At 43.3% G+C, this 19,049-nt stretch overlaps 1 protein-coding gene across 3 annotated transcripts in view; it reads left to right on the plus strand.

The window, feature by feature from the left end:
* The window catches only part of LOC129838865 (copine-8), a 141,208-nt gene extending 124,916 nt beyond the window's left edge, over positions 1-16,292 (plus strand). For all 3 annotated transcript variants that reach the window (XM_055906098.1, XM_055906097.1, XM_055906099.1), the window contains 5 exons: positions 1,998-2,125; positions 3,635-3,737; positions 5,748-5,805; positions 5,908-5,981; positions 14,006-16,292. In XM_055906098.1, coding sequence (XP_055762073.1) covers positions 1,998-2,125; positions 3,635-3,737; positions 5,748-5,805; positions 5,908-5,981; positions 14,006-14,194 — 552 coding nt within the window. In that variant the 3' untranslated portion in view covers positions 14,195-16,292. The remainder of the gene's footprint in view (positions 1-1,997; positions 2,126-3,634; positions 3,738-5,747; positions 5,806-5,907; positions 5,982-14,005) is intronic.
* The last annotated feature ends 2,757 nt before the right edge of the window (positions 16,293-19,049 follow it).

A 19,049-nucleotide genomic window follows, 5' to 3' on the forward strand; every position in this document is an offset into this window, starting at 1 on the left:
ATTCTTCAAGGCAAAATTGCTCCAGCTCCTTCAAATTGGATGGGTTCCACTGGTGTTACAGCAATCTTTATGTACCACATACTTATACCACATATTCTCAATTGGATTGAGGTCTGGGCTTTGACTAGGCCATTCCAATACATTTAAATGTTTCCCCTTAAACCACTCGAGTGTTGCTTTAGCAGTATGCTTAGGGTCATTGTCCTGCTGGAAGGTGAACCTCCGTCCCAGTCTCAAATCTCTGGAAGACTGAAACAGGTTTCCCTCAAGAATTTCCCTGTATTTAGCGCCATCCATCATTCCTTCAATTCTGACCAGTTTCCCAGTCCCTGTCAATGAAAAACATCCCCACAGCATGAGGCTGCCACCACCGTGTGTGGATGGTGTTCTCGGGTGATGAGAGGTGTTGGGTTTGCGCCAGACATAGCGTTTTCCTTGATGGCCAAAAAGCGACATTTTTGTCTCATCTGAACAGAGTACCTTCTTCCATATGTTTGGGGAGTCTCCCACATGCCTTTTGTTGAACACCAAATGTGTTTGCTTATATTTTTCTTTAAGCAAATACTTTTTTCTCGCCACTCTTCTGTAAAGCCCTGGTCTGTGGACTGTACGGCTTAAAGTGGTCCTATGGACAGATACTCCAATCTCCACTGTGGAGCTTTGCAGCTCCTTCAGGGTTATCTTTGGTCTCTGTTGCCTCTTTGATTAATGCCCTCCTTGCCTGGTTTGTGAGTTTTGGTGGTTGGCCCTCTCTTGGCGGGTTTGTTGTGGTGCCATATTCTCTCAATTTTTTAATAATCGATTAAATGGTGCTCCGTGGGATGTTCAAAGTTTCCGATTTTTTTATAAACCAACCCTGTACTTCTCCACAACTTTGTCCCTGACCTGTTTGGAGAGCTCCTTGGTCTTCATGGTGCTGCTTGCTTGGTGGTGACCCTTGTTTAGTTGTGTTGCAGACTCCGGGGCCTTTCAGAACAGGTATATATATATATATTGAGATCATGTGACAGATCATGTGACACTTAGATTGCACACATGTGGACTTAATTGAACTAATTATGTGACTTCTGGAGGTAATTGGTTGCACCAGATCTTATTTAGGGGATTCATAGTAAAGGGGTGAATACATATGCATGCACCACTTTTCAATTTTTTTCTCCTTTTTTTGTTGAATTTTTTTTGACTAGTTATTTTTTTCATTCCTCTTCACAAATTTGGACTATTTTGGGTATGTCCATTACATGAAATCTAAATAAAAATCAATTACAGATTGTAATGCAACAAAATATGTACATATTCTTTATCCCTTTACACTTGCGTGTATAAGGTAGTAGTTGCGGAATTGTTAGGTTAGATTACTTGTTGTTATTACTGCATTGTCGGAACTAGAAGCACAAGCATTTCGCTACACTCGCATTAACATCTGCTAACCATGTGTATGTGACTAATAAAATTTGATTTGATTTGAAATAGGAAAAAACGCCAAGGGGGATGAATACTTTTGCAAGGCACTGTATCTGGCACTCCAGGCAGGCTCAAAGTTTGAACGTCTCCTTAGTGGCTGTAGTGTGGAGGCTTAGGATGCCAAGTCCTGCCTGGCAGGCTAAAATACTACAACTGAGTTCTATGACTACCAAGGAGAACAGTAACTGTCCTTTAGGTAAGGCAGAAACCATCGATCACAGACAGCCTTCCCTCTCTCTCCTTCCCACTTCAGCTCTGCAGAGTACTTTAAACAGTAGGATACCACTCAGACAGGAGGATGCCTCCAGCACGCTCAGCAGGGATTTCCCACATTTATCTCTCACGGCCTAAAGTTGTATTGATGAAAGCGGTTTATTTATCCTCCTCTCCCTCCCTTTTTTTTGTAGTTATCCTCCTCCATTCTCTTGCTTTAACATAATTTACATTTTTTTTATCTCTTTTTTGTTTTCTTCTCCTGCTTGAAGGAATTGATGAAAGATTTAATTACCCTCTCTCTTTTTTGTGTCTTCCAGAATGGCAACCCCCAAAACCCATACTGTGCAGGTATAGATGGAGTGATGGAGGCATATTACCAGAGCCTGAAGTCTGTCTGCCTCTACGGCCCAACCAACTTCTCTCCTGTTATCAACCATGTGGCCAGGTAAGGGGGCTATGAGGATCAAAGCTGGAATTAAACCAGCTTTGGGGTCACTACAGGTTTTTCGATTCATTTCAGTGAACTTGCGAACCGAATTGAAATTCAATTTATGAATTGAAAATGATATTACCTACTTTTTTTTCTTTCAGGAGTTTTTAGATTTACTCCCCGAACTGACTGAATACACATAGCAGGGTGATTAAAAACAGAGGCCGATATCTATAGGTCTTCCTTCATTGAATTTCAGATCGCATTCCTACCGATGCACACCTAAACCTCCTAGGCATGAGCGAGCCAGGAGTCCTGAGTAGATCAATACTAATTAAGATGGCCTGCACGTGTGTATCGATCCTCTGTTCCAGTAAGAGCCATTCACGACGCAGGCTGTATGTTGTGATTGATGAGTCGTTTCCCTGAGAGCGAAAAGGACAACAGAGGAAGTCTGCAGACTAACAGAGAGTTAACTGAGATGTATCAACTTTTAAAAGTGAAAGTTTCAGTACATCACTCAGAGTATTATGCTGAGAATACGTTGGTGACAGTGTTTCGGCCACGAGATCAGACTAACGGACACTTAACTGAGATTCTCCAACTCGGAAAAGTGTGACTATGCTTCTCAGTACATGCACAGCTCGCAGAGATAATTTCACAGATAATAAGTGTGACTGTGTTATAACATTCCACTGTAGAACTTGAGTCACAGAAAATGTGCTTCTGAGCTGTTAAATAAACACATTTTTTGTGACTTTTGACACATTCTGTTCTTTAATTAACCTGTAAATGTGTTGTTTGTGTGAGTGAACAATGACTACACAGTCCTTCCCACACACATAATACACACACACACACACACACCTTAAACCTTAATGAGTGTGCCTTGATGAAGTAAAGGTGCTGTCAGAAGACTTGAGATTTACAGGTGTGTGTTTGTGCCTGTTGTTGCTCGGAAGCCAAGGTAGAAATGTTGAGTTGAGGGGTAACAACCAAGTGCAAAATGTGTGTGTGGCTCTCAGAATCCAATCATTAGTGCCACCCTAGACACCACCTTACCCCTCTCTTCCCTTCTCCTCACCCCTCCCCTCACTCCCAGGGACCGCTGTCATACCAGCCTCCTCTACTCTCACCTCCTCTGTTTGTCTCACCTGTCCCACTCGCCCCCACGTTTTAATAATAACCGCTCCGTTCCTTCTCTGCTGTGCCTCACGCTCCGCGCAGTTTGATAACCGTTCAGTCGACTTCTCTGTCTCTGTATCCGACGCTGCAAACACCAGAGGTTCTCTCTCCGCCCGCCTAACGTGTGTTTGAGAAGCACAGGAAGCAGTCAGAGGCTAGGGCCCACGCTGTGTAAAGCAGGTGCCGGAAATAATATCACTACCCAGCCAGTTCATGCCGGGTTTGAAAGGTTACATCTGTAGGAAATAAAGACCATGTTTGAATGTAGGGTTTTATGGATAATATAAAAAACGTGCGTGGCTCACCTATGTACTCTGTGTTTATCTCTCCTGTGTGTAGGTATGCTGCGTCGGTGAAGGATGGCTCTCAGTACTTCATCCTCCTCATCATCACAGATGGAGTCATCTCAGACATGGCCCAGACCAAGGAGTCCATCGTCAACGTAAGAACAACAACTGCTAGGCGATGTTCCCACGTTGGCGGAGACCACATTCACGGTCAACCCTGCATATGTAGGCTCAATCGGAATGACTTTTAAATGGACAATTTTCCAAATCAACGATCTGATTGAATCCCGGCCCTAGTCACTAATGGCCAGTATGGACGCTAGTGGCTAGACACACATCACTCTCTGTATTACCATAGCCAGGGGAGATGGGAGATGGGAGATGGGACAGGGGACTTGATTGGGGGAAGTGGGCACAGTAATGTAAGAATGTATGCATGTATGTATGTATGTATGTGAGAGGTAAAGGCTGACTTGGGATCAGTTCCTAGGGAAACAAGTAAACAAGACATTCTGATAAACTCATCTATCATTCTGCAACCCTGGGGTAATACATCAAACCAACTCATCACTCAGAAAGACGGAGAGAGCAGAGGCAAGGTTATGGCACACACACACATACACACATATTAAAGTGTTGTGTGAGTTGAGGGACTTGTTTATTTTGAGTTTTTGTTTGTCCACCCGCATCTTGCGGATTGACCACAAGTTTTCAATGGGATTAAGGTCTGGGGAGTTTCCTGGCCATGGACCCAAAATATCGATGTTTTGTTCCTCGAGCCACTTAGTTATCACTTTTGCCTTATGGCAATGTGCTCCATCATGCTGGAAAAGGCATTATTCGTCACCAAACTGTTCCTGGATGGTTGGGAGAAGTTGCTCTCGAAATGCAGTGGAAATGTTTTTAGGCTGGGTTTCTGTACAGCACTTCAAGATATTAGCTGATGTACGAAAAGCTATATAAAATAAACTTGATTTGATTTATTCATGGCTGTGTTCTTAGGCAAAATTGTGAGTGAGCCCACTTCCTTGGTTGAGAAGCAACCCCACACATGAATGGACTCAGGATGCTTTACTGTTGGCATGACACAGGACTGATGGTAGCGCTCACCTTGTCTTCTCCGGACAAGCTTTTTTCTGGATGCCCCAATCAATCGGAAAGGGGATTCATCAGAGAAAATGACTTTACCCCAGTCCTCAGCAGTCCAATCCCTGTACCTTTTGCAGAATATCAGTCTGTCCCTGATGTTTTTCCTGGAGAGAAGTGGCTTCTTTGCTGCCCTTCTTGACACCAGGCCATCCTCTAAAAGTCTTCACCTCACCGTGCGTGCAGATGCACTCACACCTGCCTGCTGCCATTCTTGAGCAAGCTCTGTACTGGTAGTGCCTCGATCCCGCAGCTGAATCAACTTTAGGAGACGGTCCTGGCGCTTGCTAGACTTTCTTGGGTGCCCTGAAGCCTTCTTCACAACAATTGAACCGCTCTCCTTGAAGTTCTTGATGATCTGATAAATGGTTGATTTAGGTGCAATCCTACTAGCAGCAATATCCTTGCCTGTGAAACCCTTTTTGTGCAAAGCAATGATGACGGCACGTGTTTCCTTGCAGGTAACCATGGTTGACAGAGAAAGAACAATGATTCCAAGCACCACCCTCCTTTTGAAGCTTCCAGTCTGTTCATTAGAACTCAATCAGCATGACATAGTGATCTCCGGCCTTGTCCTCGTCACAACTGACATGATGTCAGCTCGTCCTTTTGTGGCAGGGCTGAAATGTAGTGGAAATGTTTTTGGGGGATTCAGTTCATTTGCAAGGCAAAGAGGGACTTTGCAATTTAGTTGCAATTCATCTGATAACTCTTCATAACATTCTGGAGTATAAGAAAATTGCCATCATACAAACTGAGGCAGCAGACTTTGTGAAAATTAATATTTGTGTCATTCTCAAAACTTCTGGCGACGACTGTACACACTCACACAGCTTGGGGTGAATTAACTTTATTTTATAGGCTGTATAGGTGCTCAGTCAACGTCACTCATAAAACGTATTTCTCAGACTGTCTGACAGAATCCTATGCATATGTATACTGTGTGACAGACTCAACTTTGTCACAGACATAATGAGGAGAATATGAGACTCAAATTTGTTTCCTCGTGTCCTATCCAGGCTTCATGTCTTCCAATGTCGATTATCATTGTAGGGGTGGGACCAGCAGAATTTGATGGTAAGAAACACACAAACGCACACAGATGCACAAATGTACGTATGCGCACACACACACACTCCACTGAGCAGATGATGACTACAGTATGATGTTTCTCCTCAGCGATGATTGAGTTGGACGGGGATGAAGTGAGGATCTCGTCGAAGGGACGATATGCAGAGAGGGACATTGTTCAGGTACGCCATGTACCTTCTGTCTGTTCCACTGCTAGGCTGCATGGAGTCAAATAGGCGGGGTTTTGGGAGCATTAGAATATGCCTCACAAACAAAAACAAACTGTCTTCAACAGTCTAGCCTCACTTTGTGACTGCTGCTATTGTACAAAGGGCTTTATAAAATGCATTTGATTGGGTGCATAGCACAGAACAGTCAGGGCCATGGACAGAGGCTACAACATACTATTTATATGCACATGATGACGATAAATAAACTAGTAGTAGAATCTAGAAACTAGAAGTACTAGAAAACATATTAGGAGGGAAATCACAGGTGGGAATTTACTGAATCATCCATAAAACCAAAATGGACATTTTACACAGATAGTAGTGCTCATACATTAGAGTTTAATGCAATCGCCGTGTTAGAATTCTAAAAATAACTTCATTACGATATCCAGCTTAGGTATAGCGAGAGAGTACCCAAAATCTGGGCGCAAACGACTATTTCACATGTTCGACAGATATATGAAATAGCATCATAAAATGGGTCCTACTTTTGACGATCTTTCATCAGAATGTTGTACAAGGGGTCCTTTGTCGGGAACAATCGTTGTTTGGATTTAGAATGTCCTCTTCTCCAGTCAATTAGCACGGAAAGCTAGCAAAGTGGCACGAAGCTCTCCTTCCTGAACAAAGGCACACAACGCAACACGCCAAACGTCCCGAAAAAATTTCAGTAATCTAATAAAACTATATTGAAAAAACATACTTTACGATGATATTGTCACATGCATCAAATAAAATCAAAGCCGGAGATATTAGTCGTCTATAACGACAGCTTATCAGAAGGCAAAACCAGGTCCCTTCACGCGCTCTCCAGAAAACAGGGAACTGGTGACACGTAATGCCGAGAGCTTTTATTCGACCCCAGATCAAGTTATTCACTCCATTTTCTTCTCTCACTTCCTGTCGACATCTAGTGGAAGATGTATGAAGTGCATGTATTCTAATAAATATCAAGGACATTTATAGGCAGGCCCTAGAACAGAGCATCGATTTCAGATTTTCCACTTCCTGTCAAGAAGTTTGCTGCAAAATGAGTTCTGTTTTACTCACAGATATAATTCAAACGGTTTTAGAAACTAGAGAGCGTTTTCTATCCAATAGTAATAATAATATGCATATTGTACGAGCAAGAATTGAGTACGAGGCCGTTTGAAATGGGCACCTTTTATCCGGCTACTCAATACTGCCCCTGCAGCCCAAACAGGTTAACAGCATGTTTAAAATATATGTGGTGGCTCCTGGCCCTGGTTCCATTAGACAAACAGACAGACATCTGGTCTGAGTTCAGATCATTCCCACCTGCTCTGCCTTCCCTCATCAGGCCAGATGGACAGAGGCCCCAGGCCTAATCTCTGTTCACCCAGAAGTAAATTCTTGCATAATTTGGTTAGCTACTTGATTCACTTCTGAGTTTATAATGTGTCAGAAATTGAGAGTTCAGGGCCTCCCGAGGGCACAGTCATCTAAGGCACTGCATTGCAGTGCTAGCTGTGCCACTAGAGGTCCTGGTTCGAGTCCAGGCTCTGTCACAGTCTGCCACGACCGGGAGACCCATGGTGCGGCGCACAATTGGCCCAGTGTCGTCCGGGTTAGGGGAGGGTTTGGCCGGTAGGGATGTTCTTGTCCTATCGCGCACTAGCGCCTCCTGTGGTGGTCCGGGCGCAATGCCCGCTGACGCGGTCGCCAGAATTAGTGTGTTTCCTCCAACACATTGGTGCGGCTAGCTTCCAGGTTAAGCGAGCAGTGTGTCAAGAAGCAGTGCGGCTTGGCAGGTTCGTGTTTCAGAGGACGCCGGCTCTCGACCTTCGCCTCTCCCGAGTCCGTATGGGAGTTGCAGCGATGGGACAAGACTGTAACTACCAATTGGATACCACGAAGAATGGGGTAAAAACATGTGTATTTATTTGAATGAACATAACAAGATTCAACAACTGAGACATAAACCGAACAATTTCCACAGACATGTGACTAACAGAAATGGAATAATGTGTCCTTGAACAAGGGGGGGGGTCAAAATCAAAAGTAACAGTCAGTATCTGGTGTGGCCACCAGCTGCATTAACCAGTCTAGCCCCGGGGTGCCGCTAGCGGCACACCACCCCCACTGAAAAGGCAGAGCCGCGAAATTCAAAAAACATTTTTTTTTAAATATTTAACTTTCACACATTAAAGTCCAATACAGCTAATGAAAGACACAGATCTTGTGAATCCAGCCAACATGTCCGATTTTTAAAATGTTTTACAGGGAAGACACAATATGTAAAGATGTAAATCTATTAGCTAAACACATTAGCATAATCCACCATCTTTTCTTTGTCCACCAACACCAGTAGCTATCACCAATTCGGCTAAACTAAGATATTGATAGCCACTAACCAAGAAAAAAGCTCATCAGATGACAGTCTGATAACATATTTATGGTATAGGATAGGTTTTCTTAGAAAAATGTGCATATTTCAGGTAGATGTCATAGTTTACAATTGCACCCACCGTCACAAATGGACTAGAATAAATACAATGAGCAACATGTTTACCTAACTACTAATCATCAAACATTTCGTAAAAATACACAGCATACACTAATCGAAAGATACAGATCCTGTGAATACAGACAATATTTCAGATTTTCTAAGTGTCTTACAGCGAAAACACAGTAAATCGTTATATTAGCATAGCACATGTGCAAACATTACACCAGCATTGATTCTAGCCAAAGATAGCGATAACGTAAACATCGCCAAAATATATTAATTTTTTCACTAACCTTCTCAGAATTCTTCAGATGACACTCCTGTAACATCACATTACAACATACATATACAGTTTGTTCGAAAATGTGCATATTTAGCCACCAAAATCATGGTTAGACAATGAGAAAAGTAGCCCAGCTGGTCAGAAAATGTCCTGCGCCACATTAGACAGTGATCTAGTCGTATACATAAATACTCATAAACGTGACTAAAAAATATAGGGTGGACAGCGATTGATAGACAATTTAATTCTTAATACAATCGCGGATTTACATTTTTTTAATTATCCTTACTTTTCAATACAGTTTGCGCCAAGCGAAGCTACGTCAAAAAAGATGGCGTCCTAAGCCATTAACATTTTTCGACAGAAACACGATTTATTATAATAAATTGTTCCTACTTTGAGCTGTTCTTCCATCAGAATCTTGGTCAAAGAATCCTTTCTTGGGTCTAATCGTCTTTTGGTCGAAAGCTGTCCTCTTGCCATGTAGAAATGCACATTGCGTTCGGCATGAACTGGAACGGTGCCCAGAGATTCACAGCGTCTCAGAAATAAATGTCCCAAAATCGCACTAAACGGATATAAATTGCAATAAAACGCTTTAAATTAACTACCTTATGATGTTTTTAACTCCTATAACGAGTAGAAACATGACCTGAGAAATATAACTGGCTACACTAATGCTTGGAAAAACAGTAGGTCGGTGTCCTCCGCGCGCCTGACGCACCTAGAAAAGAGTTCCTACCTACAGGTTTTTTTTATTTATAGTGGCTGTGATTGGGCAATCGATACCATTCAAAGCGTCATCACGTAAAGGCATCCAGGGGAAGACGTAAGCAGTGTCCGTTTACTCATAGCAATAACATTGGCCTTAAAACTGACTCCAGAACAAGGGCCAAATGTGTGAAATCTGACTCCATGTCAGGGAAATTGCTGTAGAATGAGTTCTGTTCCACTCAGAGACAAAATTTCAACGGCTATAGAAACTATAGACTGTTTTCTATCCAATAATAATAATAATATGCATATTGTACGATCAAGAATTTTGTAGGAAGCCGTTTCAAAAATTACACGATTTCCATAAATAGTGACAACAGCACCCCCTAGCCTTAATTAAGTACTGCAGTGCATCTCCTCATGGACTGCACCAGATTTGCCAGTTCTTGCTGTGAGATGTTACCCCACTCTTCCACCAAGGCACCTGGAAGTTCCAGGACGTTTCTGGGGGGAATGGCCCTAGCTCTCACCCTCCGATCAAACAGGTCCCAGACGTGCTCAATGGGATTGAGATCCGGGCTCTTCGCTGGCCATGGCAGAACACTGACAATCCTGTCTTGCAGGAAATCACAGAACAAGCAGTATGGCTGGTGGAATTGTAATGCTGGAGGGTCATGTCAGGATTACCCTGCAGGAAGGGTACCACATGAGGGAGGAGGATGTGTTCCCTGTAACGCACTGCGTTGAGATTGCCTGCAATGACAACAAGCTCAGTCCGATGATGCTGTGACACACCGCCCCAAACCATGACGGACCCTCCACCTCCAAATCTATCCCGCTCCAGACTACAGGCCTCGGTGTAACGTTCATTCCTTCGATGATAAACGCGAATCCGACCATCACCCCTGGTGAGACAAAACCGCGACTCGTCAGTGATAAGCACTTTTTGCCAGTCCTGTCTGGTCCAGTGACGGTGGGTTTGTGCCCATAGGCAACGATGTTGCCGGTGATGTCTGGTGAGGACCTGCCTTAAAACAGGCCTACACGCCCTCAGTCCAGCCTCTCTCAGCCTATTGTGGACACTGATGCCCTGATGGAGGGATTGTGTGTTCCTGGTGTAACTCAGGCAGTTGTTGTTGTCATTCTGTACCTGTCCCTTAGGTATGATGTTCGGATGTACTGATCCTGTGCAGGTGTTACACGTGGTCTGCCACTATGAGGACGATCAGCTGTCCGTCCTGTCTCCCTGTAGCGCTGTCTTAGGCGTCTCACAGTATGGACATTGTAATGTATTGCCCTGGCCACATCTATAGTCATCATGCCTCCTTGCAGCATGCCTAAGGCACGTTCACGCAGGTGAGCAGGGACCCTGTACATCTTTATTTTGGTGTTTTTCAGAGTCAGTAGAAAGGCCTCTTTAGTGTCCTAAGATTTCATAACTGTGACCTTAATTGCCTACCGTCTGTAAGCTGTTAGTGTCTTAACGACCGTTCCACAGGTGCATGTTCATTAATTGTTTATGGTTCATTGAACAAGCATGGGAAACAGTGTTTAAACCCTTTACAATGAAGATTTGTGAAGTTATTTGAATTTTTGCGAATTATCTTTGAAAGACAGGGTCCTGGAAAAGAGACGTTTCTGTTTTTTGCTGAGTTTATATAAAAATAAATTGAGAGTTCCGGCAAAATCGAAGTCTCCACCCTCGCAAAAGGAAACTCTCAGCCAAAGCCCCCCCCCCCCGTGCGCCTTCGCTCAAGTCTGATACGTCCAAATAACCTGTAATGAAAACCCCCAAAACAAAATGTATATTGCTTGGATTTCACGCATCGGATTCAGTCCTGGCAGAATCTGATGTAGCTAACCTCCATGCTACATTAGCCCTGATGTGGCTAGCCTCCATGCTACATTAGCCCTGATGTGGCTAGCCTACATGCTACATTAGCCCTGATGTGGCTAGCCTCCATGCTATGCGATTATGCCAAATGGCTAGCCTCTATGCTGTTTCCAATCAGCTCTGTTTGACAGCAGAAGGGGCTCCTCTCTTCCTCCCTCTTTACTTCCCTTCCTCCTCCTTGTCATCCTCTTCTTTCCCTCCTCCCCTACCTCCCTCCCTTTGTGTGGATGATATGATAGGGGTAGATTAATACGCTCCCCATGCTCATTAGTGGGCCTTGTTAACACAGAGAGAACATCAAGGCTGTTCTGCTGTGAACCTGGCTAGGAGGTCTATATATATATATATATATATATATATATATATATATATATATATATATATATATATATATATATATATATATATATATATATATATATATACTGATCAAAAAAATAAAGTGAACACTAAAATAACACATCCTAGATCTGAATGAATGAAATATTCTTATTAAATACTTTTTACTTTACTTTGTTGAATGTGCTGACAACAAAATCACACAAAAATGATAAATGGAAATCAAATGTATCAACCCATGGAGGTCTGGATTTGGAGTCACACTCAAAATTAAAGTGGAAAACCACACTACAGGCTGATCCAACTTTGATGTAATGTCCTTAAAACAAGTCAAAATGAGGCTCAGTAGTGTGTGTGGCCTCCACGTGCCTGTATGACCTCCCTACAACGCCTGGGCATGCTCCTGATGAGGTGGCAGATGGTCTCCTGAGGGATCTCCTCCCAGACCTGGACTAAAGCATCCGCCAACTCCTGGACAGTCTGTGGTGCAAGGTGGCGTTGGTGGATGGAGCGAAACCTGATGTCCCAGATGTGCTCAATTGGATTCAGGTCTGGGGAACGGGCGGGCCAGTCCATAATATCAATGCCTTCCTCTTGCAGGAACTGCTGACACACTCCAGCCACATGAGGTCTAGCATTGTCTTGCATTAGGAGGAACCCAGGGCCAACCGCACCAGCATATGGTCTCACAAGGAGTCTGAGGATCTCATCTTGGTACCTAATGGCAGTCAGGCTACCTCTGGCGAGCACATGGAGGGCTGTGCGGACCCCAAAGAAATGCCACCCCACACCATGACTGACCCACCGCCAAACCAGTCATGCTGGAGGATGTTGCAGGCAGCAGAACGTTCTCCATGGCGTCTCAAGACTCTGTTACGTCTGTCACATGTGCTCGTGCTCAGTGTGAACCTGCTTTCATCTGTGAAGAGCACATGGCGCCAGTGGCGAATTTGCCAATATTGGTGTTCTCTGGCAAATGCCAAACGTCCTGCACGGTGTTGGGCTGTAAGCACAACCCCCACATGTGGACGTCGGGCCCTCATACCACCCTCATGGAGTCTGTTTCTGACCGTTTGAGCAGACACATGCACATTTTTGGCCTGCTGGAGGTCATTTTGCAGGGCTCTGGCAGTGCTCCACCTGCTCCTCCTTGCACAAAGGCGGAGGTAGCGGTCCTGCTGCTGGGTTGTTGCCCTCCTACGGCCTCCTCCACGTCTCCTGATGTACTGGCCTGTCTCCTGGTAGCGCCTCCATGCTCTGGACTCTACGCTGACAGACACAGCAAACCTTCTTGCCACAGCTCGCATTGATGTGCCATCCTGGATGAGCTGCACTACCTGAGCCACTTGTGTGGGTTGTAGACTCCGTCTCATGCTACCACTAGAGTGAGAGCACCGCCAGCATTCAAAAGTGACCAAAACATCAGCCAGGAAGCATAGGAACTGAGAAGTGGTCTGTGGTCACCACCTGCAGAATCACTCCTTTATTGGGGGTGTCTTGCTAATTGCCTATAATTTCCACCTTTTGTCTATTCCATTTGCACAACAGCATGTGAAATTTATTGTCAATCAGTGTTGCTTCCTAAGTGGACAGTTTGATTTCACAGAAGTGTGATTGACTTGGAGTTACATTGTGTTGTTTAAGTGTTCCCTTTATTTTTTTGAGCAGTGTATATATATATATGCACGCACGCACTCACACACACTAGGAGGTCTGTTCTGCTCTTCCTAGCTCACTCACTCCATCACTATCTGTCAGTCTGGATAGTTAGCTGCCTCTACACACACAGAGAGACAGGCAGGACCCCTATGAAAGACAGTTCTGTGATAAAACTGTCCCTGCCTCCATCCACATTAGATCAGATATGAAAGAGACTGAGCGCTGGCTAGCGATGCACTGTACACCCCAACAAGAGACGAGGGAAACGAAAGGCTTTGATAGCTGATTGGCTAGGCCAATTTCAACTCGCTCTGAACTTGTCAAATGTTATGAATAAATTCATGCTTTACTTGTACTGTGGGTCCAAAAAGTCTCAACTTAAGTTTTTCAAAGATCTTTGGAAGTATTATTTACACATAATGGCATAACACCTACTATATATTGCCTATACTTTATTTTAGTTAATATTTAGTATATATAATAGTATATTTCCCCAGACCCATTTCTTCTCTCTGTCTGTTTTCCAGTAAGGATTCAACGTTTAGTAGCTAAACACCTGTATATTGACTAGACTATAACTAATTCCAGCCCCGTTTGGTCTTTCTCTTGTCTTACAGTTTGTCCCATTCAGAGACTACACCGACCGGACAGGGAATCACATCCTGAGTATGGCCCGTCTAGCCAAGGATGTCCTGGCTGAGGTCCCTGACCAGTTCCTCTCCTACATGAGGATCAGAGGCATCAAGCCCTCGCCCGCACCCCCTCCATACACCCCCCCAGGACACCCCCTGCAGACGCAGATCTGAAGGGTGCGGAGATGCCCCCTGGTCCTGTACAACACCTCTTCAAATATGTATTTGTCTCTCTCCTCTCTGCATCACTCGCTCAGTGATAGGACAGGCCTTCTTGGATTTCTCTCTCTCTCTCATTGCACTAATGGAGACTGACTGACTGGCAGAATGAATGGCAGGGTTCTCTAAGTTTTTACTGAGCGGTTCTAAAGGGTTCTACGTTGGAACGGGCGGATGGAGTCAACAAGGGCATGTTTACTTTCATTGTCAAGCGTTCCTCTGTCTGGACTTCGTGTGTATCGGCCAATGGAGACACTCTCTGGGACACACCCGGGAAGATGGACAGAGTCTGGTCTTCCCAACTCACCTGGCAAGGAATGAAGGATTTAAGGAAAGAAGGAGGGATGACGGGAGGATAGGAAGGAAGTTCCTGGGGACTGGCCTATTTCAGGAGCAGAGTGGTGAAAAGGTTCTATAGTCTGGATGTGGTATCGCTTGACTGTTGTAAATACCTGGAAATATATTTCCTTCTCTCATTCTATCTCTCTCTACTCTGTCTCTCTATTCTTCCAACTCTCACTCAATGTTTACAGTACATGTTAATGATAATGATTTTTACCATTGGACACTTGTATAATATACAGTACCAGTCAAAAGTTTGGACACATCTACTCATTCAAGGGTTTTTCTTTATTTTGACTATTTTCTACATTGTAGAATAATAGTGAAGACATCAAAACAATGAAATAACACATATGGAATCATGTAGTAACCAAAAAAGTGTTTAAAAAATCTAAATATATTTGAGATTCTTCAAATTAGCCACCCTTTTCCTTGATGGCAGCTTTGCACACTCTTGGCATTCTCTCAACCAGCTTCATTTGTTGGCTGCTTTTCCTTCACTCTGCGGTCCAACTCATCCCAAACCATCTCTATTGGGTTGAGATTGGGTGATTGTGGAGGCCAGGTCATCTGATGCAGCACTCCCTCACACTCCTTCTTGGTCAAATAGCACTTACACAGCCTGGATGTGTGTTGAGTCATTGTCCTGTTGAAAAACTAATCATAGTCCCACTAAGCGCAAACCAGATGGGATGGAGTATCGCTGCAGAATGTTGTGGTAGCCATGCTGGTTAAGTGTGGCTTGAATTCCAAACAAATCACTGACAGTGTCACCAGTAAAGCACCCCCACACCATCACACCTCCTCCTCCATGCTTCATGGTGGGAACCACACATGCGGAGATCCTCCGTTCACCTATTCTGCGTCTCACAAAGACACGGCGGTTGGAACTAAAAATCTCACATTTGGACTCCACAGGTCTGATGTCCATTGCTCATGTTTCTTGGCCCAAGCAAGTCTCTTCTTATTATTGGTGTCCTTTAGTTTCTTTGCAGCAATTCAACCATGAAGGCCTGATTTCATGCAGTATCCTCTGAACTATTGATGTGTCTGTTACTTGAACTCTGTGAAGCATTTATTTGGGATGCAATTTCTGAGGCTGGCAACTAATGAACTTATCTGGGTCTTCCTTTCCTGTGGTGATCCTCATGAGAGCCAGTTTCATCATGGCGCGTGATGGTTTATGCGACTGCATTTGAAGAAACTTTCAAAGTTCTTGAAATGTTTCGTATTGACTGACCTTCATGTCTTAAAGTAATGATGGACTGTCGTTTCTCTTTGCTTATTTGAGCTGTTCTTGCCATAATATGGACTTGGTCTTTTACCAAATAGGGCTATTTTCTGTATACCACACCTACCCTGTAACAACACAACTGATTGGCTCAAACGTATTAAGATGGAAAGAAATTCCACAATATAGCTTTTAACACACCTGTTAATTGAAATGTATTCAAGGTGACTACCTCATGAAGCTGGTTGAGAGAATGCCAAGCAAACACTGTACACTTAGAAAGGATTAGATATATTCTGAACAATAAATTATTAACATTTGATCAGATCTGGCAGCCTTTCCTCTCTTACTTGGACCATTCGGCGCTGTGAATTTGTACTTTTTAACGCACTCTCCATTGTAATATTTTAATCCACCTCTGGGCAGCACGTGCTGGCACCGCCACCCGAGCAGCGGGGAGGGGTATAAGGGGAAGGGATAAAGGGGGGAAGGGATAAAGGGGGGGAATAAGGGGGGGGGGGTGACACCCACCCTCTTTCTTTCTACCTGTCCTTGTTTTGTATGTCTTGTTTTGTAATAATTGTTTTGTACCCAGAACTCTGGATCTTTTTATTTCTGTCTGCTCTTTTATGTTTAGTTAAAAATTGTATACCTGCCTTTCATACCTATACACCATTCCTGTGTGTGTTCAATAAAAAATATTTGAACGAGAGAATGCCAAGAGTGTGCAAAGCTGTCAAGGCAAAGAGTGGCTACTTGGAAGAATCTGAAATTTTGATTTAACACTTTTTTGGTTACTACATGATTCCATATGTGTTATTTCATAGTTTTGATGTCTTCACTATTATTCAACAATTTAGAAAATAGTAAAAATAAAGGAAAACCCTTGAACGAGTAGGTGTGTCCAAACTTTTGGCTGGTACTGTACATACTAGTTTCAGTATGGAACTTTGGAATATCAATCAATATTCTCTCTCTTTATCTCTCAGTGTGTTGTCTTTGCCAGGGGAGTCAGGTTGAGGTTGCAACAGTGCAGGTCCAAGTAGCCACTGTACTATACTGTGTGTCCCTTTGCATGAGTGTAGCGTCAGAGCATGCATTGTGGTCCTACACTTCCCTGCCTGTCACTGCTCTCAGGCTTTGGGGTTAAATGTTTTAAACTTTTAACTCTGTTGTTGAAGTGCATTCTGCTCCTTTCTAAACTGCCTTGGCGTTAGGGTGCCCATGCCAGCCACGCTGCGAGTGCCCACGGGTTTTCTCACTTTGCCGAGAACAACAGTGACTCAACCAACATCATATTCCCTTCCAAATCCATTTAAATAAACAACAGATGCTCTCAGATCCAGTTTGAGACAACAGCAGAAGCCCAGTGGTCAAAAACAGTAACAAAAATGATTTCCTTCTGTTCGGTTCTTGTTCTTTTGTATTATTATTATTACATTTGTCATTTAGACTTACAGGAGCAGTTCGGGTTAAGTGCCTTGCTCAAGGGCACATGGGCAGATGTATTTATTTTTTACTAGTCGGCTCAGAATTCGAACCAGCGACCTTTCAATTACTGACCCAACGCTCTTAACCGTGTGGTTATTGCCTTGGAAGTTGATATTCTTAAGTAGATTGTTTTAAGTTGCCTTGTTCAGGTCATTTTATTGTCTTGAGTTGTGCCAATCATTATGTAATATTGTTATTGTGTTTAGCCCTGAGTGTGTTGGCCGTAGATGATGGTGTCTAGTGGTCGTCATGACAACTTGTTCTTCCTAAATGTTGTAATTCTCATCCAATAATACCAATTAACAATACCCACTGAGGGCTAGGAGTTTTTCCTCACCGAGGAAAAACTCCCGGCCCGTAACCATTATACCCAGTCAATCCACTCTTACTTTTTACAGCCAGGGTATCCTCTTCAATCTGCTGTCTTAATGGGCTTGGAGTTTATATCCACTGCCTTCTAATTATTAATAATATGAATTATTATTATCATAATATAACTATTAGCTACTGCTTGTATGGAGGTGGTGTGTAATTGATAACTTGATTGGTTACATATCAATATCAATATCCATTATCAAACAGACATTCCAACACCACATTTATGTATTTCGCAGTTGTTGCCATTTTCATGTGTGTGTGCCACTGTCGGTCTGTTGCCATATCATTACTGATAGACAGATGACCCTTTGCCACAATTCAACCACATACCAACTCCTCTCTTTTCTGTGTAACTCCTCCTCTCGTTTCACTGCAGCTCAGTGGACGCTGCCTCACAGATTACAATAGACTGTGTTTTAATGCTTAAATAGGATCGACTCCAAGCCAATAATATTTGGCATAGCGGAAGGAGAGGGGGGTGAGAGAGGGGGATACAGACCAGTGGGTTATGTCATTGGAGGGTCGTTCCATGTAATTTCATCCTTCTATGTCAATGTTAAAGGGATAGTTCACCCAAATTACAAAATGACATATTGGTTTCCGTACCCTGTAAGCAGTCTATGGACAAAGTACGACAGCATCCCATTCTTTTTGTTGGCCACTGTTTTGAATTCTAACTTTTTAGCATTTGTCACACAATCCAATGCAAGTCAACGGTACCTATATTAGCATTTTCATGCTTCATATGCAAATCATCTCAAGTAACATAATTGATTTGAACATGAAGTGTGAAAATGCCACTATGTAACCTCTTGTTTTTTTGAGGTGGAACGACCCGGGACAGAAGTAGACAACCAGGTCAACCCACAGATGTAGTCCGAGTACTGGCATTAATGCTACATGCCTGAGTCAACACAGTGCCAAACTTATACAGAGAGACGTTGGCTAGCCTAGAGATAGAAAAACCCTCACACGGTATATTCAACATGGCAGTCTGTCGTTTTTAACCCACATACTTTACACAATATATATTTGAGAAACTCTTGCCTTGTTTTTGTTTTTTAAAGGCATACAGTAGACACAAACTGTATTTCTGATCTTTCTTGTCTCTCACAACTTTCACTAATGTCTTCTTTCATCTCGTTTTCCTCACACATTTGAAAGTGTTCCATAATTACCCCTCTGCATCAGTAGTTGTAGCTAGTCTTTGTATCATATGAAACCTTTAGTGTGATCCATATATAGTGCACCGCATGGCTCTTGTCAATAGAAATGCACTATGTGGGGAATAGCTAGTGTGTTATTTGAATCCCAGTTTATTTTATCTGTGCTACAGTCTCCCACTGGGCTTGTAGCAGAGCAGGAGGT

The sequence above is a fragment of the Salvelinus fontinalis genome, chromosome 39, assembly GCF_029448725.1.
Source record: "Salvelinus fontinalis isolate EN_2023a chromosome 39, ASM2944872v1, whole genome shotgun sequence".
Classification (NCBI taxonomy): Eukaryota; Metazoa; Chordata; class Actinopteri; order Salmoniformes; family Salmonidae; genus Salvelinus; species Salvelinus fontinalis.